The sequence below is a fragment of the Eublepharis macularius genome, chromosome 3 (genome assembly GCF_028583425.1).
Source record: "Eublepharis macularius isolate TG4126 chromosome 3, MPM_Emac_v1.0, whole genome shotgun sequence".
NCBI lineage: Eukaryota > Metazoa > Chordata > Lepidosauria > Squamata > Eublepharidae > Eublepharis > Eublepharis macularius.
The window spans coordinates 62,965,268-62,984,621 of NC_072792.1; the positions used below are offsets into that span (position 1 = coordinate 62,965,268).

General features: G+C 41.9%; 1 protein-coding gene across 1 annotated transcript in view; it reads right to left on the bottom strand.

The window, feature by feature from the left end:
- Nucleotides 1-1,919: 1,919 nt before the first annotated feature.
- PUDP (pseudouridine 5'-phosphatase) overlaps nucleotides 1,920-19,354 on the bottom strand; it is a 177,895-nt gene continuing 160,460 nt past the window's right edge. The window contains exon 4 of the mRNA XM_054974379.1: nucleotides 1,920-2,096. Coding sequence (XP_054830354.1) covers nucleotides 1,920-2,096 — 177 coding nt within the window. The remainder of the gene's footprint in view (nucleotides 2,097-19,354) is intronic.

Here is a 19,354-nt window from a genome sequence, read left to right on the forward strand (position 1 = left end):
GCTGTTAGCATCCCTCTAGGACAAGTTTGTAAATAAGATGTGCCTTAGCTTTTTCATTCCCCATCAGATTAAATGTAAACAGTGTTACTAATTATGATTTATTAGAGTTTGTGTCACCTAATAAAGTCTTCAGTTGGAACTGAACTATTATGATAGAGAAAAATCCCAGAAGACACCTGTTTTACACTTCAAAGCTCTTTTCAGCTATACAGTAATATTAGTCAAGACAAGTGTAATTCATTTTCTGGAACAATAACTAAAACAATCCCCATTCTATATAGTTTGTATGGATGTTGTGCACAGAAACATATATTGTTGTAGACAGAGGGTCAGATCTGTGTGTTTGGAAAAGTATGGCCTAGTACCCTTCTTGGCTTATAACAACTTGGTGGAAGTGTCTGGTTGGATCTCGGGAAGAAAAGAGAGGATGACCCCTGTCACCATGGCAACTGTCACTAGGCCACTTCTAAAAAGCCCTGCTGTGGATCCTGATGATTGTTCCAGCTATCAACCAGTGACAAATATCTTTTTCTTTGTCAAGATGCCTGGAAAGAGGAAAACAAACAATTGCACACCTCTCTTCCAGAACGCAGTCTTGGGCTGAGAGACCAAGATGAGACTTCGGTCCTCATGGCATGCATGGTTTGAAGCTGTTTCTCTGAGGGACAGAGGGTTTTGTGCCTAAATCTATAAGGTTCTAACCCACAAAGAATCGTCCTATTCATAGAAGAAAGCCCTGTTTAATGCTTTGTTTTGATAGGTTTGATGAGAACTCAATAAGCTCAAACTAGGAATGAAAGGAAGGAATATAAACACCCATGAAGGCCCATCTCCTTAACAGCTTTACAGTTCTGTATGTGGGAGAAGATGTATATGTATGTTTAGCAGGTTGACTTTGTTGTTTTATATAGTTTCTTGTTCATTCTTCTTAACTAGTAGAAAGAGAATTACCACAAACAAAAAAATGCAAATATCTACAACTTACAATGTTTATTCAGAAAAGAGAATCTGGATGTAGCTGACTGTTAAATATACACAACTGTATTTTTCATTAAAAACATGGAAGATGTGATCATCATACTTGTTTCAGATATGGTTGAAGCCTGTGGTGTACAAAGAATAAGTTTAAACTCTATAATGGCTATTTACTGAGGGGTGGGTGGTGGTGGGATTGATACTTTATTTAGCAGATTTCCAAGAGCAAAAGGTGTGCAAAAACTACAAGAAATATTTTTCTTGCTGTTGGGTAGTAAAAGGAAACATATGACAAAAGAATTATTAAAACAAAAAACAGAAAGAATATGAAACAGGAAAATAAAATTCTTGTACAAAAGACTAGAACAAAGAAATGCTTAGGTGGGCAGTTAATAGTTACCTGGGTAAGAGATTCTAGTACTACTTCTACTAATAATCAATTTATTTTAAAGTGCTTAAAACTACCAAGTGTCAGACAAAGGTAAAAACTGACAGAATCCTACCCCAAAACTTCAACTATTTAATGATTCTAGGCATAACATCTCCCATTCAGGTTAAATATGGACATTTCATATGACATGCTTAGCAAACATTGAGGAGCAGAAGATTGCAGAACTGTGGAATGTCAAACAAGGCAATACAATAGAGATGATTCAGAGCCCTTTCAGGCACACACAGGAGTTTTTAATCCAAGGATGTCTTTATTTTACTTTGAGCAGTACTCATTGCACTGAATCAGAGGCATCTCCTAAAGTAGTTCTGACGAGAACTTATCACAAGGCTCATCTTGCCATCTAGCACAAGTAGATTTGAATAAATAAGAAATTTCTAACATTAATTTATAAATATAGAACATTACATTAAGATTTGTGTACACTCTGAATAGTCTATCTCCCCCTTCCCCAATAAAGAACAGCTACATTAAAACACCAATAAAACACTGCTCAGGGAAATGGTGGTAAACCGAACAGTTCAGGTTTAAAATGGTTCATAGACTGAAGTACTAGAGTTGCTTCTTTTGTGAGATCTTTGTTCAGGTTTTCATCTGGAACCATAACTACTTGCATTCCAGCTGCCAGAGCTGCTTTGACACCAGTTGGAGCATCTTCAAATACAAGACACTGAGAATTGAAAAGAAAAAACAATCAAAGGAATAGCACTGGGCAAGAAAAATTCAGACTTTTACAATTAAGAAACAGCAGTCCAATACACTGTTTTCTATAGATGCCACCATGAAAAAGCTAGAGCTACTTATTTCACAGAAGATTATTGCAGTGCTATGATTAGAACTACACATTACAATTGTCATTAAAATCCAAGTACATTACCTCTAAAATATTTTTCAACTCATATTGATATATTGCTCAGTTCTCAGCTTGAGACAAATGTTCAAAACAAACATTTTATTTAAGCCCTTCTTATTGTTTATTAAGTAATAAATATGCATCAGACCTGTATTTTGAAAATTAGATGAACTCATTTTGGTGATATCGCTTCCTTACATTCCCTCTGTTCTCTTACCTCCAGTTACGTTATAAATTATGAGAATTTTATATCCAGAGATAAGAGTACAAATTCTTCATCTACATTTTTTCTCAAATGGTATGTTAGTAGAAATTAAAGGTGACAACAAAGAGCATGTGCCCACTTTGCATTTATGTAGTGGAAATGCCCAACAAATGCTTTGCATTGAACTCAGTAAACATTATTGGCTTATCACTCCACTCAGCCAAGTGAGAAGTCTTACTCCAGCCTAAGATTTCCTCTAGACAAAGTGAATTTTCTGACAGAAAAGGCCACTGCCATTGGAGGATGAAAAGGAATAACCACATGCATCTGCCCTGTGTTCCTTCTCGGGAAAGATAAAAGTGTGAAGGACTAGATACTTAGATAAGTCTGTTCAAAACATTAATCTGAGTGATTTCTTAAATGTTACCAGTTTACATAAACAAGCGACTTATCAGATGTTAAACCTGCAAGTAAGATGTATTCTTTCACCTTTAGTTAACCTTTATTTAAACAGAAAACATGTTTTAATACTTCATAATACTGACTTACAGATTGATGTGACTTTATAAAAGGAGCGTCACTGTGTTCAAATATTGTTCATCCAACAATTTCATGTTTGTCTGCGCATTGCTGAAAAGGTGTTCTTGATGAATAAATGTACTTTTTCCTTTCCAAAGCTTAATGTGCCACGGGAGAAGTATCTCAAGGATGGAGAAAATTGATATATTAAAGTATTTGCATACTGGACTATAACTGAGCTAACATGTTTTATAGAACTTAAATTGACTTCTCCATGAATAAAAATGTTTTCCTTGCTGACTGTAAATTGTGATCGTGATTAATTATTTACAGAAGAAATTCTTCTGTAAAAGGAACTAAAAATTTGGGATAAAATGCATAAGCATTTGGCCATGCATCATTCCCAAGAGGGAACCCACATTTCTGTAGCACAAAATTTGAGACCTTTAGTGGCGAGCTGCAATTAAAGATTTCCTGCTAAAAACAATGCACTCATAGGACAAGGACCCTTTATGCAGGAGCACATGGGAATTTTCTCCCCTGGTGGAGCACAGGATGCCCGTGTTTTATTTGGGAGCTTTCACATAATGCCATGGTCTTTCAGAACATGTGGGGCTCCTGGAGCTTTCTCTTTTAAGCTGGAGCAAAGGAAAACCTCTGACTTGAAGGGGAAATGGCATTACAGCTGTGGGTAAAGTAAAAGTTTTACCAGCAGTCAAGGGGGGGGGGCAGCTTAGCACTACCTCTACTTTCCTCCTCCCCTTTCAGCTCTGAACTCCCCCCCCCACACTTAACAGCTAATGGGCAGCTCAGCTGTGAGCCAACTCCTCACTGTTGGGGGGAAGGGGGTTGCTGTGCTGCAGGAGGGGCCAGCAACACTTTCTTTGAATCAGCACTTCTGCACTGATCTGACTAAAGAGAAGGAGTGCAGAGGGGATAGCAATAAGACAAGCAGTGTATGAATGCTGTCCCTGCCCACCTCTAACTCACTTGCTGTTGCTTCTACTACAGGAGCATATTTCCATGCTCCTGTGTGGAACCAGCTACTTTTTTCACAGGGAATCCTTCAACATACTGTATCTTATCAATGTGCAAACTGTCCTGCTGCATTGATTAAGAGTTCATAGAGAGGCAGGATGGTAATGGGCAAAACTCATACTCCTCTGAGGTTGTTGAAGATTAAAAACAGATCCAGAAGTATTTGGCTGCAAGCTCGTAATTCTGCGGCCATGTTTGAAGCAGAAATTTAATGAACAAAAAAGCTTGATTCTGTCATCCAGTCTTGGGATTTTTAATTCTAAATAACTGGTAAGGTCTACCCAGAGTTAAGCAAACAAATACTAAAATTTAAGGCGGAAGTGGAAATAACATCAAATTATAGCTCTGCCCCAAATTTCAGTCAGAATGAACAAGATTTGAACAAAAGGGTTGTTAGTTTCATATTCCTTTTATAAAGTTGTATCAGTCTGGAAGTGAATATTATAAAGTGCTGAAATATGTTCTCTGTTTAAATAAAAGTAAACAGAAGGCTGAACAATACATCTTTATTTGCTTACTGAACACCCAGGTCAGTTACGCAGTACTTTATGTAAATTTGCAAAAAAACCAGAAAGAACCTGAAAATATTCAGTCTCCAAAAGATAGAAGAAACTGAAGCAAAGAAATGTTGCTTATAGAATGAAGAAAGTGCTTCTCAAACTAGCATTTAATGATATAGCACAATGGAAAGACCTATCTGGAAAAATCTTTTCTGTTGCAAGAACAGTTTTACTCTGCTTACTGGAAAAGTTTTATCTCAGTTTCATTATTTTCTGACCCGCTCTAAGTCAGAATTAAGCTTGAATTCTTTTAAAGGAGACAGGTAGAGACAGAAAATAAATAATAATGAATGCTGTTATTTTCCCTACTCATTTATTATTATAACAAAAAAACCCAGAACTTTATTTCAGTCTTTTATTAGTTAATAAACATATACTCACCTTTAGCAGGGAGAGATCTCTCACTAGGCCAAGGCACTTGAATCCATCTACCAAACAATTTAGCTAAATTAACTTATTGAGCTGGATCTAACCAGGTTTTCCACTTGTGTAAAAGGGATCCCTTTGACCACCAAAAAGTCTATAATGGGGATCATGGGACCAGCATGGATAAAAGCCATGTGGGATGGGACAAGAATGGGTCAAGAATAGACTGAGTGAAAAAATTGGCTGGATCCAACTCAACATCTATACACTCAAACTAAACAGGCTGACTATCTTCTAATAAGTTGAGAGGGATTTTATTTAACTTGACATTTTTGTATAGTCACTGAATACTTTCATTTAGTTTTCTTTTCAAGTTGAAGATTAAGAACAATTTTATATATGGCTGAATCTTTTAGTCTAGAATGAGATACTTGCAAATATATATGCGCTGCAAGAAGAAGAAAAGCATTTTAAAACTAAATGTACATTCTAGTTATGTCAGTTTTTCATTGAACTAGAAGTGCCACACCGCCTATTCCCAACAATTTAAGCAACATTTGTGATTATGCCTTAACATGTACTTAGCTAGAGTGTTGATTGCTACCAATAATAAAGAGTCAACAAATAATGTATTGACTGTTTCATCTTCTGTGAACCACTTCAATAACAATTTATACATTTTTGAAATTGCTTTAGTATTATCTCCTAACAAAAGTTCTTCAAATTCTGAATTTTTAATTCTAAAACCTGTTTTCCTTTGGTCTGAGTCAAATAAATCTTTTATCTGTCTGTATTGTAACCAACCATACTTAAAAGGCAACTCCTCATTTGGTTTAAGCTTCAGCTCCTTATCTGCTACTTCTGTTCTTGAGGGTAAGAGATTCTTTCCCATTATACTCTAGATTTGGGTTGATCACCTCAGCTGGTATAATCCACAGTGGTTTCTTCTGATCTATATATTTTTTGTACTTTAGCCAAGTCAACAATAAATTCCTTCTCAAATAGTGGTGCTGGAACATTGCATCCATTTTATACTTATCGTACCACATATATGCATGCCATCCAAAAAGCTTATTATAGCCTTCCAAGGTTAACAAATTATGATTGGTTAAAGACACCCATTCTTTTAACCAGACTAGGCATATCGCTTCATGGTAAAGTTGAAGATCAGGTAACTGCATTCCACCTCTTTCCTTCGCATCACAAAGTACTTTGATCTTTACTCTGGGTTTCTTTCCTGCCCACACAAACTCCGATATTTTCTTCTGCCATTTTTCCAATTGCTTTTTGTCTTTAATGATTGGTATTGTTTGCATTAAGAACATAATTCTGGGCAGCACATTGATTTTAACTGTGGCAATCCGACCAAACCATGATAAGTTTAATTTATTCCATTTTATCATATCTCTTTCAATTTGTGACCAGAGCTTTTCATAATTATTCTTAAATAAATCAATGTTTTTAGCTGTCAGCTCTATTCCCAAATATTTAGTCTTGTGTACCACTTCACAGTTTGTAAGTTCACACAATTCCTGTTGCTTCTTCTTAGTCATGTTCTTAGTTATTATTTTTGATTTCTTTTTATTTATAAAAAATCCTGCTAAGTCTCCAAATTCTTTAATTCTATCCAGTAATCTTGGCAAGGTTTGTATTGGGTCTTCTACTATAAAAATCACATCATCTGCAAAAGCTCTTAACTTATAAGAAGATCCCTTTATTTTTATCCCTTTTATGTTGTCATCTTCTCTAATCTGCCTCATCTTCTCTAATCTGCCGGTTCTAAATCAATTTTTGTATGGCGCAGAAATCTGGATTCATGCCACATCTGAGAGAATGGATTATATCAAGTACGATTTTTTATGATGTGTATTGGCTACTTCCAGATGCATTTCGGAAGCAGCTCTGAGAGCTGAATTGGGTGAAACATCAACAAAGCTAAGGCATGGATAAAAGCATTTCTTTTTAAAGTAAAGACTTTAAAATCCGAGGGAGCGTCCACTCTACTTGGACTCATTCAGGCAGAAAAATATGGTAGTCAATGGGATCAACTACTGGAAAAGAAAATGAAATGCCTAGGAATAACAAACAATATGGTCAAGACTACAGAGACCAAATATATAATTAGGCAAATAAAAATGCATGTCAGGAAGTTGGACATTACTAGTACGTCTGTTAGGGCACAGAGAGTATGTTTGACTCTTTACTTAGGTATAGCCCTCCCAATGCAACTGTCAAGGTATTTTTATCATCTGACAGTAGCAAAGCTCAGAAGAGCTTTTACACTGGCAAGAATGAATGCCCTTCCCTCAGCAGTTTTGGAAGCTAGATACAAGAAAGCACCATGTGCCAATAGAACATGCAGATGCCAAGATGATAAAAATGAAAGCACTGAACATACAATTACGGAGTGTCCCATATTTGATGAGCTGAGGGCTAGCTTGATCTTCCCTCTGCTTGAAAATGTGGAACTACCTAGTGTGAGAGCCCAGGTGACATGATTGTTATCAGATATAGATGATTTCGTTACCTTTCTGTGGCAAAATATATAGGGACAATAATTAAACATCAGAGACATGATACCAAGTAAGGTTCTTCCCATTTTAATTTCTGCTTAAGGCAATAGCTGTAGGAGCAGTACTAGATGGGTGGGCGAGCAGGCAGGCAGGCAGGCAGATATTGACACCCACTGTCAACAGCCCAACAGAATTCTGTGCACTGATGAAAGTGACTTCCAGAACTCATAGGCAAAATTGAATTTAAAGTGAATTCAGCATTGACTCGCTAACCTTTTTGTTTGTCTATTAATTTGCTACTTTAGAGATATGAACAATTAATTAGGAAGGCAAGTTAGAATGTTATTTTGTCTATCAAAGAGAAATATAATTTCCCTATAATTTCTCTTTGAAATATAATTTTAAAAGCAATTTGACTGAAACATGTTTGTTTCTTTCCATGTCCATCTTTCCAGTGTTCATCATTGCTCCCTCCTCTCTTATTTGTTTAAAAGATTTATAAACCTACCTTTCTGCCAGCATAGATGGATTCCAAGGCAGGTAACAACATAATAATTACAATAAAAACTATTCTAATAATGTTCTTAAAATAGTAAATGAGCAACCAGCAGTACTTTTGTGTAATCATAATGAGCCTGAAAAGGTACTCAGTCCATGACAAATGCCTTCCTAAATAATGCAGTTTTGTAGCCTCTTCTAAGGGCAACTAAGATGCTCATTAGGGGTGTGCAATTCAGGTTTCTGATTCGGGTAAAGTAACCAAATTGGACCCAATTCGCAATGATTCGGGATTTCCAAATTAGGCCCAGCATGCTGGGCCCAATTCTGAAACCCAAATCAAAGCTTCCAGAAGTGATTTGTATTGCTTTGGGAATCCAGCTGGCGGGAGTTTAAATGCTCCTTTCTGTGCTGCTGCGAAGCAGCATGGAAAGGGGCATTTAAACCCATGGATCAGCTGTTTGGCAGGGAGATCCACACCAAGCAGTTGATCCAGCCAGCGGGGGTTTAAATGCCCCTTTCCATGCCATTGCAAAGTAGCACGGAAAGGGGCATTTAAATCCATGGATCAGCTGTTTGGCAGGGAGATCACTGCCAAGCAGCTGATCTGGGCCTTTCCTGCTGCCTGCTGCAGTGGCAGAGGAGGTGGTGTGGGTGGCAGAGAAGCTGGCTCCAGCCTTCCCCACCACCCAGCTGGCCACTGCAGCAGCAGAGGAGCCAGCTCCAGACTTACCCGCCTCCCAGCTGGCCACTGTGGTGGCAGAGGAGGCGGTGCAGGCTGTAGAGGAGCTGGCTCCGACTTCCCTGCTGCCTAGTTGGATGGCACGATGGTGACTGCATGCCCTCTCGCCACCCAGCTGGGCATCCCAGTGAGGTAAGTGGGGTGGGGGTAAGTGGGGTGTATATGGGTAGGGTGGCCAGGGCAAAACTTCTGTTAGATAAGCTGTCAGCATATCTGTCATGTATCAACTGTACTGTGTTATAGTATTGCGCTACAGAGCCTCTGAGTAGGTGCAAAGTGAAACTTGTATTCTGACTTCCGGCTTGGGATTCATGGAGGTCTAACGCAGCTCAAAGAGCTGGGCTGTCCGTGCCGTTGTTTGTGGAGGCTGGAGGGGTGCAAACTGCCCGCAGCCCCCTGTTCCCAGGCGGGGAACAGGCAAGTATGCTCAAGAACCTGAGGGCGCGTTGATCTCGAGTGTGAGGGGGGTTCTATACAACGAGACCTGTCCCACTCTTGAGGTCCCACCCGAAGAAAGGTTTGCTAAAATCTCTGCAGCAGCTCTGGAGTCAGTTTCTGGCATAAGACCTACATGCCCAAGCTTCAGTAAATCAGGAAGGGAATTGGAATTGATCGGATAATTGAAGCAGCAATTACAACCCAAGAGAAACGTCTAAGAAGGTAAAGATTGCTATCTCTCAGTACGGGACAGATTATAAAAAGGAGTAAAGAGACTTAGACGATTTAAAAACTGTAAGGGACTTGTTATATATAAGAGAGAACTCCGGCAAGTTAAATCTTTAAAAAGTGACAGTATAAAGAGAAATAAATGCGGAAAACTGATTATTGTTTACATACCTGCGGCCAAGAGGAGATAACGAACTGTGAGAAAGTTTTAACATCGCGAGAACTGCCGGGAAGGAAGGAGGAACAGGAAGTGCGTCAAAATCATAGAGAGACTGGTGAGAAGCGGTTTGCTAAAAGCGGAAGTAGGGAGCCACCATCTTGAAGAAGGGCAAAGCTGTGGCTTCAAAGAAAACGGAAGTAGGCCATCTTGGATGAGGGTAAGGGCGATTACCTCAATATAAAACCATAGAGAAAAGACGCCCGGCATTTTGGACCATGCAAGTATAAATTTTTAAAAAATAAGCTGAACTGGGACATTTAAAAATAACCGAAAGGAGTAAATTAGCACCACGGAGTTGAGGAAAAGGGTGGACTCGTAGGAGCGAGGTAGACCTAGCCTCACGATGTCAAAGAAGGAGTGGCAAACTGCACTGGAAAACTTGGACAAAAAAGTTTCAGAAGGAAATAAAGTTAAAAAGAAATGATGCAAGAGAACTTTAAAGACTTTAAAGAGGCACTCAAATCGGAGATGGCAGAACTCACAAAGAAAATTGATCAAGTACAGAACGAACTGCAAGCTACACAGCAGAGAGTAAATGTAGTAGAGAACACAGTTGACACTCTAGCTGATGTGCAGAGAACAGAGATGAGAGGAATGAAGGGAAGAATGGCTGTAGCTGAATGTAAAAAAATGGAAAAACAATTTAGAATGCGCGGAGTTCCGGAGATTACAGGAAAATCGGCCCAAGAACAGATTTCAGAAATTTTGGCAGGCTACCTGGGAAGAGAGGAAGAGGAGATTGCAGCTTTCCTGGACGTGGCATATAGAATTAATTCAAAATTTGCAGCACAGAGGAAGTTACCAAGAGATATGATTGGGCAATTTACGACCAGAAGTATAAGAGAGACAATTGTAAGCAAACAATTCCAAGAACCATTAGAAGTTGATGGGAAGGTGGTGAGAATCATGAAAGAATTGCCCAGATCGGTGTTGGTGGAGCGGAAAAAATACAGAGAGCTGGTCCAAATGTTAAAGGACCTGAAAATCAGATATAGATGGGAAATACCGGAAGGACTGGCATTTGAATTTGGTGGAACAAGGAAGAACATCAGATCTGGCCATGAGATGGAAGTGTTTATTAGGGACAATGAAAAGGACTTACCAAAAAGTACAAGAATGTAAATATGGAGTGTAAAATTATATCTTGGAATGTAAATAGACTTAATTCACCTTGTAAACGTAAGGCTATTTTCCATTGGCTTCTAAAACAAAAATGCAATATAGTATGCTTGCAAGAGACACATATTAGGAAACAGGACTTACAGTATTTAAAATTGGCAAAATTGGGAAATGAATTTGCAGCTGCCTCCAAAAAGAAGAAGAGAGGAGTTGTACTGTATATAAAGGAGGAGCTGCAGCCAAAATTAATTTTAAGTGATGTAGAAGCCAGATATTTAGCGGTGGAAATAATTTGGAACTCAAAAAAGATCTTGGTGATTGGAATTTATGCACCAAACGGTGCAAAAGAAAACTTTTTTAAGGACTTGCAAGGACAACTAGAGGAGTTGACTTATGACCAAATAATTATGGCGGGTGACTTTAATGGAGTTACAAGCTTGGAAGAAGACAAGAAATCTAAAATTGCACAGAAAAAAAGAGGACTTTTGCCAAAATCATTTTTTGCGATTAAAGAGCAAGAAAGTCTGGAGGATGTATGGAGGAGACAAAATCCTAAAAATAGACAATTCACCTTTTACTCTGCAAGACATTTTACATTATCAAGAATTGATATGATCTGGGCTTCCAAAGAATTGACGTTGTGGACTAGAGATGTGGAAATTATGCCTAAGGTAAGCTCAGATCATAACCCAATTATGTGGAGATTCGGAAAAAATACTAAAAAAAGAGGATGGAGGATAAATGAAGACTTGCTGCAGATAGAAGACAACATGACGCTGCTGCAAAAGGAGACCAAATTCTTTATACAATACAACATAAACAAGGATGTGTCAACTTATAAGGTATGGGACGCTTATAAAGCGGTAATTAGAGGAATACTGATGGACTTAAATGGAAGAGATAGAAGGAGAAAAGAGGAAAAAAGAAAAGAAATAATGGAAAAAATCAAAGCCAAAGAGGTGCAACTTAAGAAAAGGCCAGGGAAGAAGCGGATATATCAGGGTATAAAAATATTGCAGGAGCAATTGACGGCAATGAGCAACAAAGAATTGGAGTGGAATTTGAAAAAAATGAACCAAAAGACATTTGAAGGGGCCAACAAACCTGGCAAATACCTAGCTAGGCAATTGAAAAAGAAAAAAGAGAAGAAAACTATAATTAAAATCCGAGAGGAAGATAGAACATTATTGGACCAAACAGCCATCAGTAAAGCCTTCTATAAATTTTATGCAAAACTGTACCAGAAAAAGGACGTGAACAGGGGTTCGATAGAGGAGTACTTGGAGAAAATGAAACTACCAAAGATGTCGGAGGAATGGAAAGAAAAATTAAATAGAGAAGTAACAGAGGAAGAAATAAAAGAGGCCATCCAATCAACGAAATTAGGGAAAGCACCGGGACCGGACGGATTAACAGTAAAGTTCTATAAAGTGATGGCTAACGAATTGGCACCTTTTTTGAAAGAGGTAATGAATGAAACTATGTAAGGCCAAAAAATTCCTGATTCATGGAACAAAGCTAACATATCATTAATTCTGAAAGATGGACTGGACTTGACCAATGTTAAAAATTATAGGCCAATTTCGTTATTGAACAATGACTATAAAATATTTGCAAAAGTTTTGGCAGAAAGAATAAAAGGATGGCTGGTGGAATTTATTGCAGAGGAACAGGCAGGATTTTTACCTGATAGACAAATTAAAGACAATTTAAGGACAGTAATAAATGCTATTGAATATTATGATAAGCATTGTGATAGGGAAGTTGGTTTCTTTTTCGTGGACGCATAAAAAACTTTTGACAACTTGAACTGGGACTTTGTTTGCCACTATGGAAAAGCTGCAAATGGGAGAAAGGTTCATACAAGCAGTTAGAGAAATTTACAGAGACCAAAGTGCAGCGATTGTAGTGAATGAGGACTTAACTAAAAAATTGAAAATAAGTAAAGGAACAAGACAGGGTTGCCCTTTCAGCGCAATCCTATGGCCGGCCCCAACGCCGACGCGGCTGCACTGGTGGTGTGGCGGCGCCGCCGGGCCGGATCCTGTGCCAGCAAAGTGTGGCCGCAGCGGCGCCCGCAGCGGCGCAGAGATGCAATTTTGGAGAACCAGAAAGTGTTGTGGGCGGGTCTGATGCACGGCCGCCGCCAGGCGCAGCCAAAGGGCACTGTTCCTGACAAGCGTCAGGGGGAGGGGCCAGGAAAGGCGCAGCCTATGGGCAGCACGCGATCCCGGCCAGGCCCCAGAGCAGCAGGCAAACCGCCCCCATGCCGGCAGACTACCTCGGCTCGTGTGTCGGGCGGGGCTCGCAGTCGGGAAGGAGAGGGGTGGGCGTAGTCTGAGAAGCCTTTCCCCCGTTTGCCCAATGTAGCACCAAGTCCATGGCGGCCGCGTCCAGAGAGGTTGGCATGGGACTGGCAGGCGCCCTGCCATGAGGAATCCAGGGCAGCAGCCAGTCTCTGGCAGCAGGGGACAGCCCCCAAGTGGCGCCGAAGGGGAGGGCTGGCCTGAGGCCGCCACCAAGAGGCAGACACAGCGGGCCTGCCCCCTCGTCCCCATCCCAAGGCAAAGAACACAGACACCCATTGCACAGAAATCAGCCTTTATTATTATATCATCCCACCTCCCCCAGCAGACGTGAGGAAGGGGAGGCGTGTAGGAGAGCCGCCTGTGCAGCAAAACACCCCACCCCACCCCCAAGGCGGCAGTGGCGGTCACCGGGGAGGCCGGCGGCCGGACCCCCTTGGCCGTCCACGGGCCCGGCCTCTCGCACGCAACTGGGCCCGAGGGAGGGGTGCCTCTGGGGCGGGTGGAGCTGCTGCAGCGGGTGGGGCCGGAGGGTCGAGGATGGCGACGAGCCGCCCGAGCAGGGCTTCGGCACGGACTTGAGAGGCACACCCCACCCCTCCCAACAACCATGGCCTGTTGGCGTGGGAGGCTGGCAACTGCTCCACGGGATTGGATGCGAGGCAGGACGCCCTGGGGTGGAAGGTGTTGGAATGACCAATGGGGCTGCTGCAGACGCCCGAGGGGCTGGACCCACTCTGGGAGGTGGCCGCTCATGGGACTGTGTTGCTGGGGCTGCGATGGGGGCGACCCTCCCCAGGCGCGCGAGACCTCCTGCCCGGGATATGGCATCCACCTGCCACCACCCTGGATTCTCCATTGGTGGGGGCTAGGGTTCCAGCGAGCGGACCGTTTGCCCTGCCATCTCCCGCCCCCTTGCAGCGGCAGCTCGCACCACCCTCTCCCTGGCTTATCGTGTGCCAGCTACTCTCCCCACTGGGGATTGATCCCCCTCCCCGCTCACATGCCCCGCCCCAACCCTCTACCTGGCCATAGATACAGGGGGGTTAGCCGTGTTAGCCTGTGGTAGCGAATTCAAAAAGGGTCCCGTAGCACCTTTACAACTATCCAATTTTATTGTGGCACAGGCTTCTGAGAATCAAGTTCTCTTCGGCAGATGGGTGGTACAGACACTGGTCAAATACAGAGGAGGAGGGGGGGAGGAGGAGGGAGGGAGGGGGCGGGGAGGCAAGACGGGGTGTGTCGGATACATTTGTGGCAATGTGCAGGTGGGGAGATGTGACGGGAGTGTTGGGGGAGGGGCGGAGGACGAAGTCAGACTCGCAGACACAGAAGACAGTTGTTGTACATCTCGTTTTATTGCACTGGAAAGAGCGGGCTTGCGTTTAGGCTGGCGAGGGAGCCGGAGCATTCCACACAGCCCTCCTTCCCGCTTGGAGGGGCGGGGCTGGGATGCAGGCCGCGGCGCAACGGTGCTTCCTGGGCTGCAGCCAACCGTCCGTCAGAGATGTTTGGGGAGGGCGGGGCGCGGGGGAGCAGCCATGCCCTGGACGTGCCTGTGGGGGAAAAAGACACGTGTGGGCTTTGCCTCGTTCCACTGGCAAGGCAAGCCCCACACTCCGCCATCCGGGGGGGGGTTGCACATGGTCGAGGGCAGCAGCTGATGCCTGACGGTCTGGCGAGGATGCACTCAGCCTTGGGAAGCCTTTACCTTTATGGGAGGGAATGAGCTGGTCACAACAAACACCTGGCCACATGTGGTTTTCGAGGCGCCTGCCTCTGAGGCAGCCAGGGGCGGCCATGGTTGCCCCCCACCCCTGCTGGGCCTCACCCAAAGCGGCAAGTGAGCGGGTGGGTTCAGGTGAATGGGCGGTTTGCACTAATCTGCGGAATGCCCCCCCACCTCCTCCTTACCTGTCAGCGCTCCGTCGGTCATCACCAGGTGGGAGCGCCAGAGTCAGGGCACCTGCAAGGAAACGGGAGAGCATGCGGTTAATTTGCAAAGTGTCATTCCCTTCTGCCACGGAAGGGTTAGTTTGTTTGTGCTTAGTTAGAAGCAACTAGCATGCATCAGTTAGCTGTGGAGTCATTCTTTCTATCACGGTAGAAAGAGTTAGGCAGACATTTGCACCTCTTCCCCTTTATGCGAAGTTCCCCCAGTTTTTCGCAAAGTCCCCCGAGTGCATTCTGCGCCTGCCAATGTGAATGCCCTCAGCCCGTTTCGGTTTTCAAAGGGGCAATGCCACTCAGCAGACGGGCAGAGCCTCCGGCCGAGTGCTCACTTACCTGGGGGTTTGGGCGGCGCTGGCCGGATGTTTTGTAGGGCGCGGTCGCAGGTGATTGGGTGCAGAGAGGGGGGCTCGTCCACGCCGGGCGCGCACGCTGATTGGTCCCCGGGATAGTTCTCATCCTATGCTCCTTCGGGCCATAGGGGCGGGGCGGGGCGCTCAGAGAGGGGGCTGATTTTTCGCCGTTCCATGGACGCCTATGGGCTACGCCTTCTTTTTCCGTGGCGTAGCTTTTTTGCGCCGCTGTGGGCGTTCCCGCTTCTGGAGGAGCTTAGGGAGCGGACTAACTCCGACCCCGCCTTGCTCCCCGCCCCCCCCTGCGTCGGCGTAGGGCTCTACGCCACTCCTGCGCCGCCGCCCGGGCGCCTGTGTCTTGCACCGGTGCTGGCCCGCCGGCGGGCCAGCGCCGCGTCCCAGCGCGGGTGGAAGGCCACTTACGTGGGCGTACGGGCTAGATGCGCCCTCGCAAGCCTTAGTTCGGTTCCTGTTCACTTTCCGTGCCCTTCTTAGGATTGGGCTGTTTGTCTCCATTGTTGTTTATTCTGGTTTTGGAAATATTGATGGTTCAAATACGAGAGGATGATACAATCCGAGGTATAAAAATAAAAGAATTTTCCTACAAGGTCAGAGCATTTGCGGATGACATAATGTTAATAGTAGAAGATCCAATTGAAAACATGCCAAAGGTAATAGAGAAAATAAAGCAATTTGGAGATCTAGCTGGATTTTATGTGAATAAAAAGAAGTCCAAAATATTATGCAAGAATATGACTAAACAGAAGCAACAAGAACTAATGGTGATAACGGACTGTGAAGTAACTAATAAAGTAAAGTATTTGGGTATCGAACTGACTGCGAAAAATATAGACTTATTTAAAAACAACTATGAGAATACAAGTTTCTTTTTAATATATATATATATATATATATATATATATATATATATATATATATATATATATATATATATATATATATATATATATATATATATATATATATATATATATATATATATATATATATATATATATATATATTGGTGAGTTTAAATTTTTAAATTTAATACATACATTCCCTTCATATCTAATTAATTCTGTTCCCCACCCTTTTCCTCCCCCCTCCCTATTGACTTCTAACAGCTTTCCAACCCTTACCCCCCTTTTATTGCTTAATACTATTTCACTTATATTTTTCTTCAACACATAGATCATACTATCTCTTACTCTAAGCATATTCTTTTTATACAAATACTCTGTCAACTATACTATCAATATAGTATTTGCTGTATACTATACCATACAACATAGCATAGCATGCATTGAAATATAATATAACATGTATTTATCTATAACACATAAATTATAATATCTCTTACTCTATGCATGTTCTAATTCTTTTATGCATGTTCTCTATCCAATATACTATCAATATAGTATTTGTTATATACTATTCCATGCAATATAACCTAGCATGCATTGTAATATAGCATCCCAATATAGTATACAGTACAATATACTAACACCATACATCATAATATATATAATATATGATATAAATTTTCTAATGTATCCGTTTTACTTCAAATTTTCTTAATCATAATATTAGCTTAGATTGTCATAGTTAAATTTCCCCCTTAATGGTAAAGTCACTTCTCTCCTCCATTTACACCACCACCCTTTAGAAATTCTCAAACTGCCACAGTTCTCCTTTCACATCCCATTTTTTCTCTAAATATTGTTTTAATTTCCCCCAATCAGAAATATATTGTCCTAGGTCAAGATCTTTAAGCTTCCTTGTCATTTTGTCCATTTCTGCCATGTACAGCAATTTGTAAATCCAGTCTTCTATAGTTGGTATTTCTTGTACTTTCCACTTCTACACATACAAAAGTCTTGCCGCTGTAGTCATGTAAAATAGCAATGTTCTATACTGCATTGGAACAGCTTCCATCCCCAAGTTCAGTAGCAACAATTCAGGATTCTTGTTTATTTGGATTTGTAAAATCTCATTAATTACTTCAATTATATCTCCCCAATATTGCTTAGCTACTTCACAGGTCCACCACATATGATACAGTGATCCTTCATGCTTTTTACATTTCCAGCATTTGTCTGACATGTTTGTATTCCCTAGTGCAATTTTCTTTGGCGTTAAATACCATCTGTATATCATTTTATATACATTCTCTTTAATATTTGTACAAGTTGAAATCTTCAATGTATTTTTCCACAGGTGTTCCCATGCCTCCATTGTTATTTCTTTATGAAAATTTATTGCCCACTTCACCAGCTGGGTTTTAACTATTTCATCCTCTGTATACCATTTCAGAAGTAATTTATAAATTTTAGATATTTCTTTCTTGCCTTCCTGTAACATCACTTCTTCTAGTTCAGAGTTTTCCATTCTTATACCTCCTTTTAAGCAGTCCGAGTTGTAAAGATCTCTGATCTGTCTATATTGGAACCATCCATAACAAGGAGACAACTTTTCTTCTGTTTTTATTCTTAGCATTGAATGTTGTACTTGTGTTATCTCCTTGTATGCTAGGCACTGCTTCTCATTGTCAACAGTTCTTGGATCTATTGCTTCATACGGAACCACCCATGAAGGAATTCCATCTTCCATGTAAACCTTATATTTTTTCCAGACTGTGAAGAGGCTTCTCCGAATGTAATGGTGCAAAAACATCAAGTCTGCTTTTACTTTATCATACCACATGTATGCATGCCATCCAAATAATTTTTTATGTCCCTCCAAGGCCAGCAATTTACGATTTTTTAACATTATCCAATCTTTTAACCATACCAGACATATTGCTTCATAATATAGTCTTATATTGGGCAGTTGGAAGCCACCTCTTTCTTTCGCATCCTGTAGTACTTTCATTTTCACGCGTGGTTTCTTGCCTGCCCACACAAAGTCTGAAATTTTTCTTTGCCATTTATCAAACTGTTTTGAGTCTCTAATAATTGGGATTGTCTGCAACAAGAACATCATTCGTGGTAAGACATTCATCTTTACTGCTGCTATTCTTCCCAACCATGATAGATTCAATTTATTCCATTTTATCAAGTCTCTTTCTATTTGTATCCACAATTTCTGTCTGCTTTGTTGCTAACTGCTTATCTCTCAGGCAAGGTGTTTTGGAGACAAGTTCCTCTTCAAGCCTGGGAAAATGACCTTGGACTAAACCCAGAGACTGAGTAGAACTCCTTTCTCTCCCCCTCCCTTCTTCCCATGCAGTGCACACCAAAACCTTCAACAGCCTCTTCTTCCCATAGAGGGGGGTGGTGGAGACAGTACTCTATAACTTACCCTGCTTTACTACCCTTAGGCATTTCAGCCAATTCTCCTGTCATAGTATCTTGTTACTGTTATCTTTCTTTAATAAAAACATCTTTAACTCATACACCTGAGGGATATAGTGAAGTGTTTGGGAAGTACCTGGCAAGACTTGACATTTTGCCTGGAATCCCCTCGTTTTCCTTCAGAACCAGGACCCTAATTTCGATGCCTGCAACATGGCAGGCGGAACGGACAAGGGAATGCCTGAGAATCCTGAAGGACTACCAAAAGACCCCATGGAACCATGTGGGCTTGGTGTGGAAGCACTGACAGAACTTGGAGCAATCCCTAAACACAAGGCCAGCTATCTGAACTGGTTGATGAGAACCCCTAGGAGCTGGACCCCTCGCGGGACCAGCACCCAGAGCGAGCAGGACTGGAGACTATGTTGGAGGGGACAACTGTTTGGATTCAGTCTGGGTGGCCCCTCTGCTATCCCGGAGGATGACACCAAAACCCCAGTGGGAGACAAGAAGGAAGAGGATGGTGCTGGGTTGACCAAGGACTAGGATGAGGATGACCAGGATAAAGCCAAGCCTCTCCTAGATGATACCCGTGAGGAGATGCATGCCCTCTGGAATGAGATAATGACATCAAGCAAGGCCTGGGAGACCTACTAGATGGTTTCTGAGATCTGCTGCAGAACCTTCCACAACCAGGACCACCTGTGGGGGTCCCTCTGGGCAG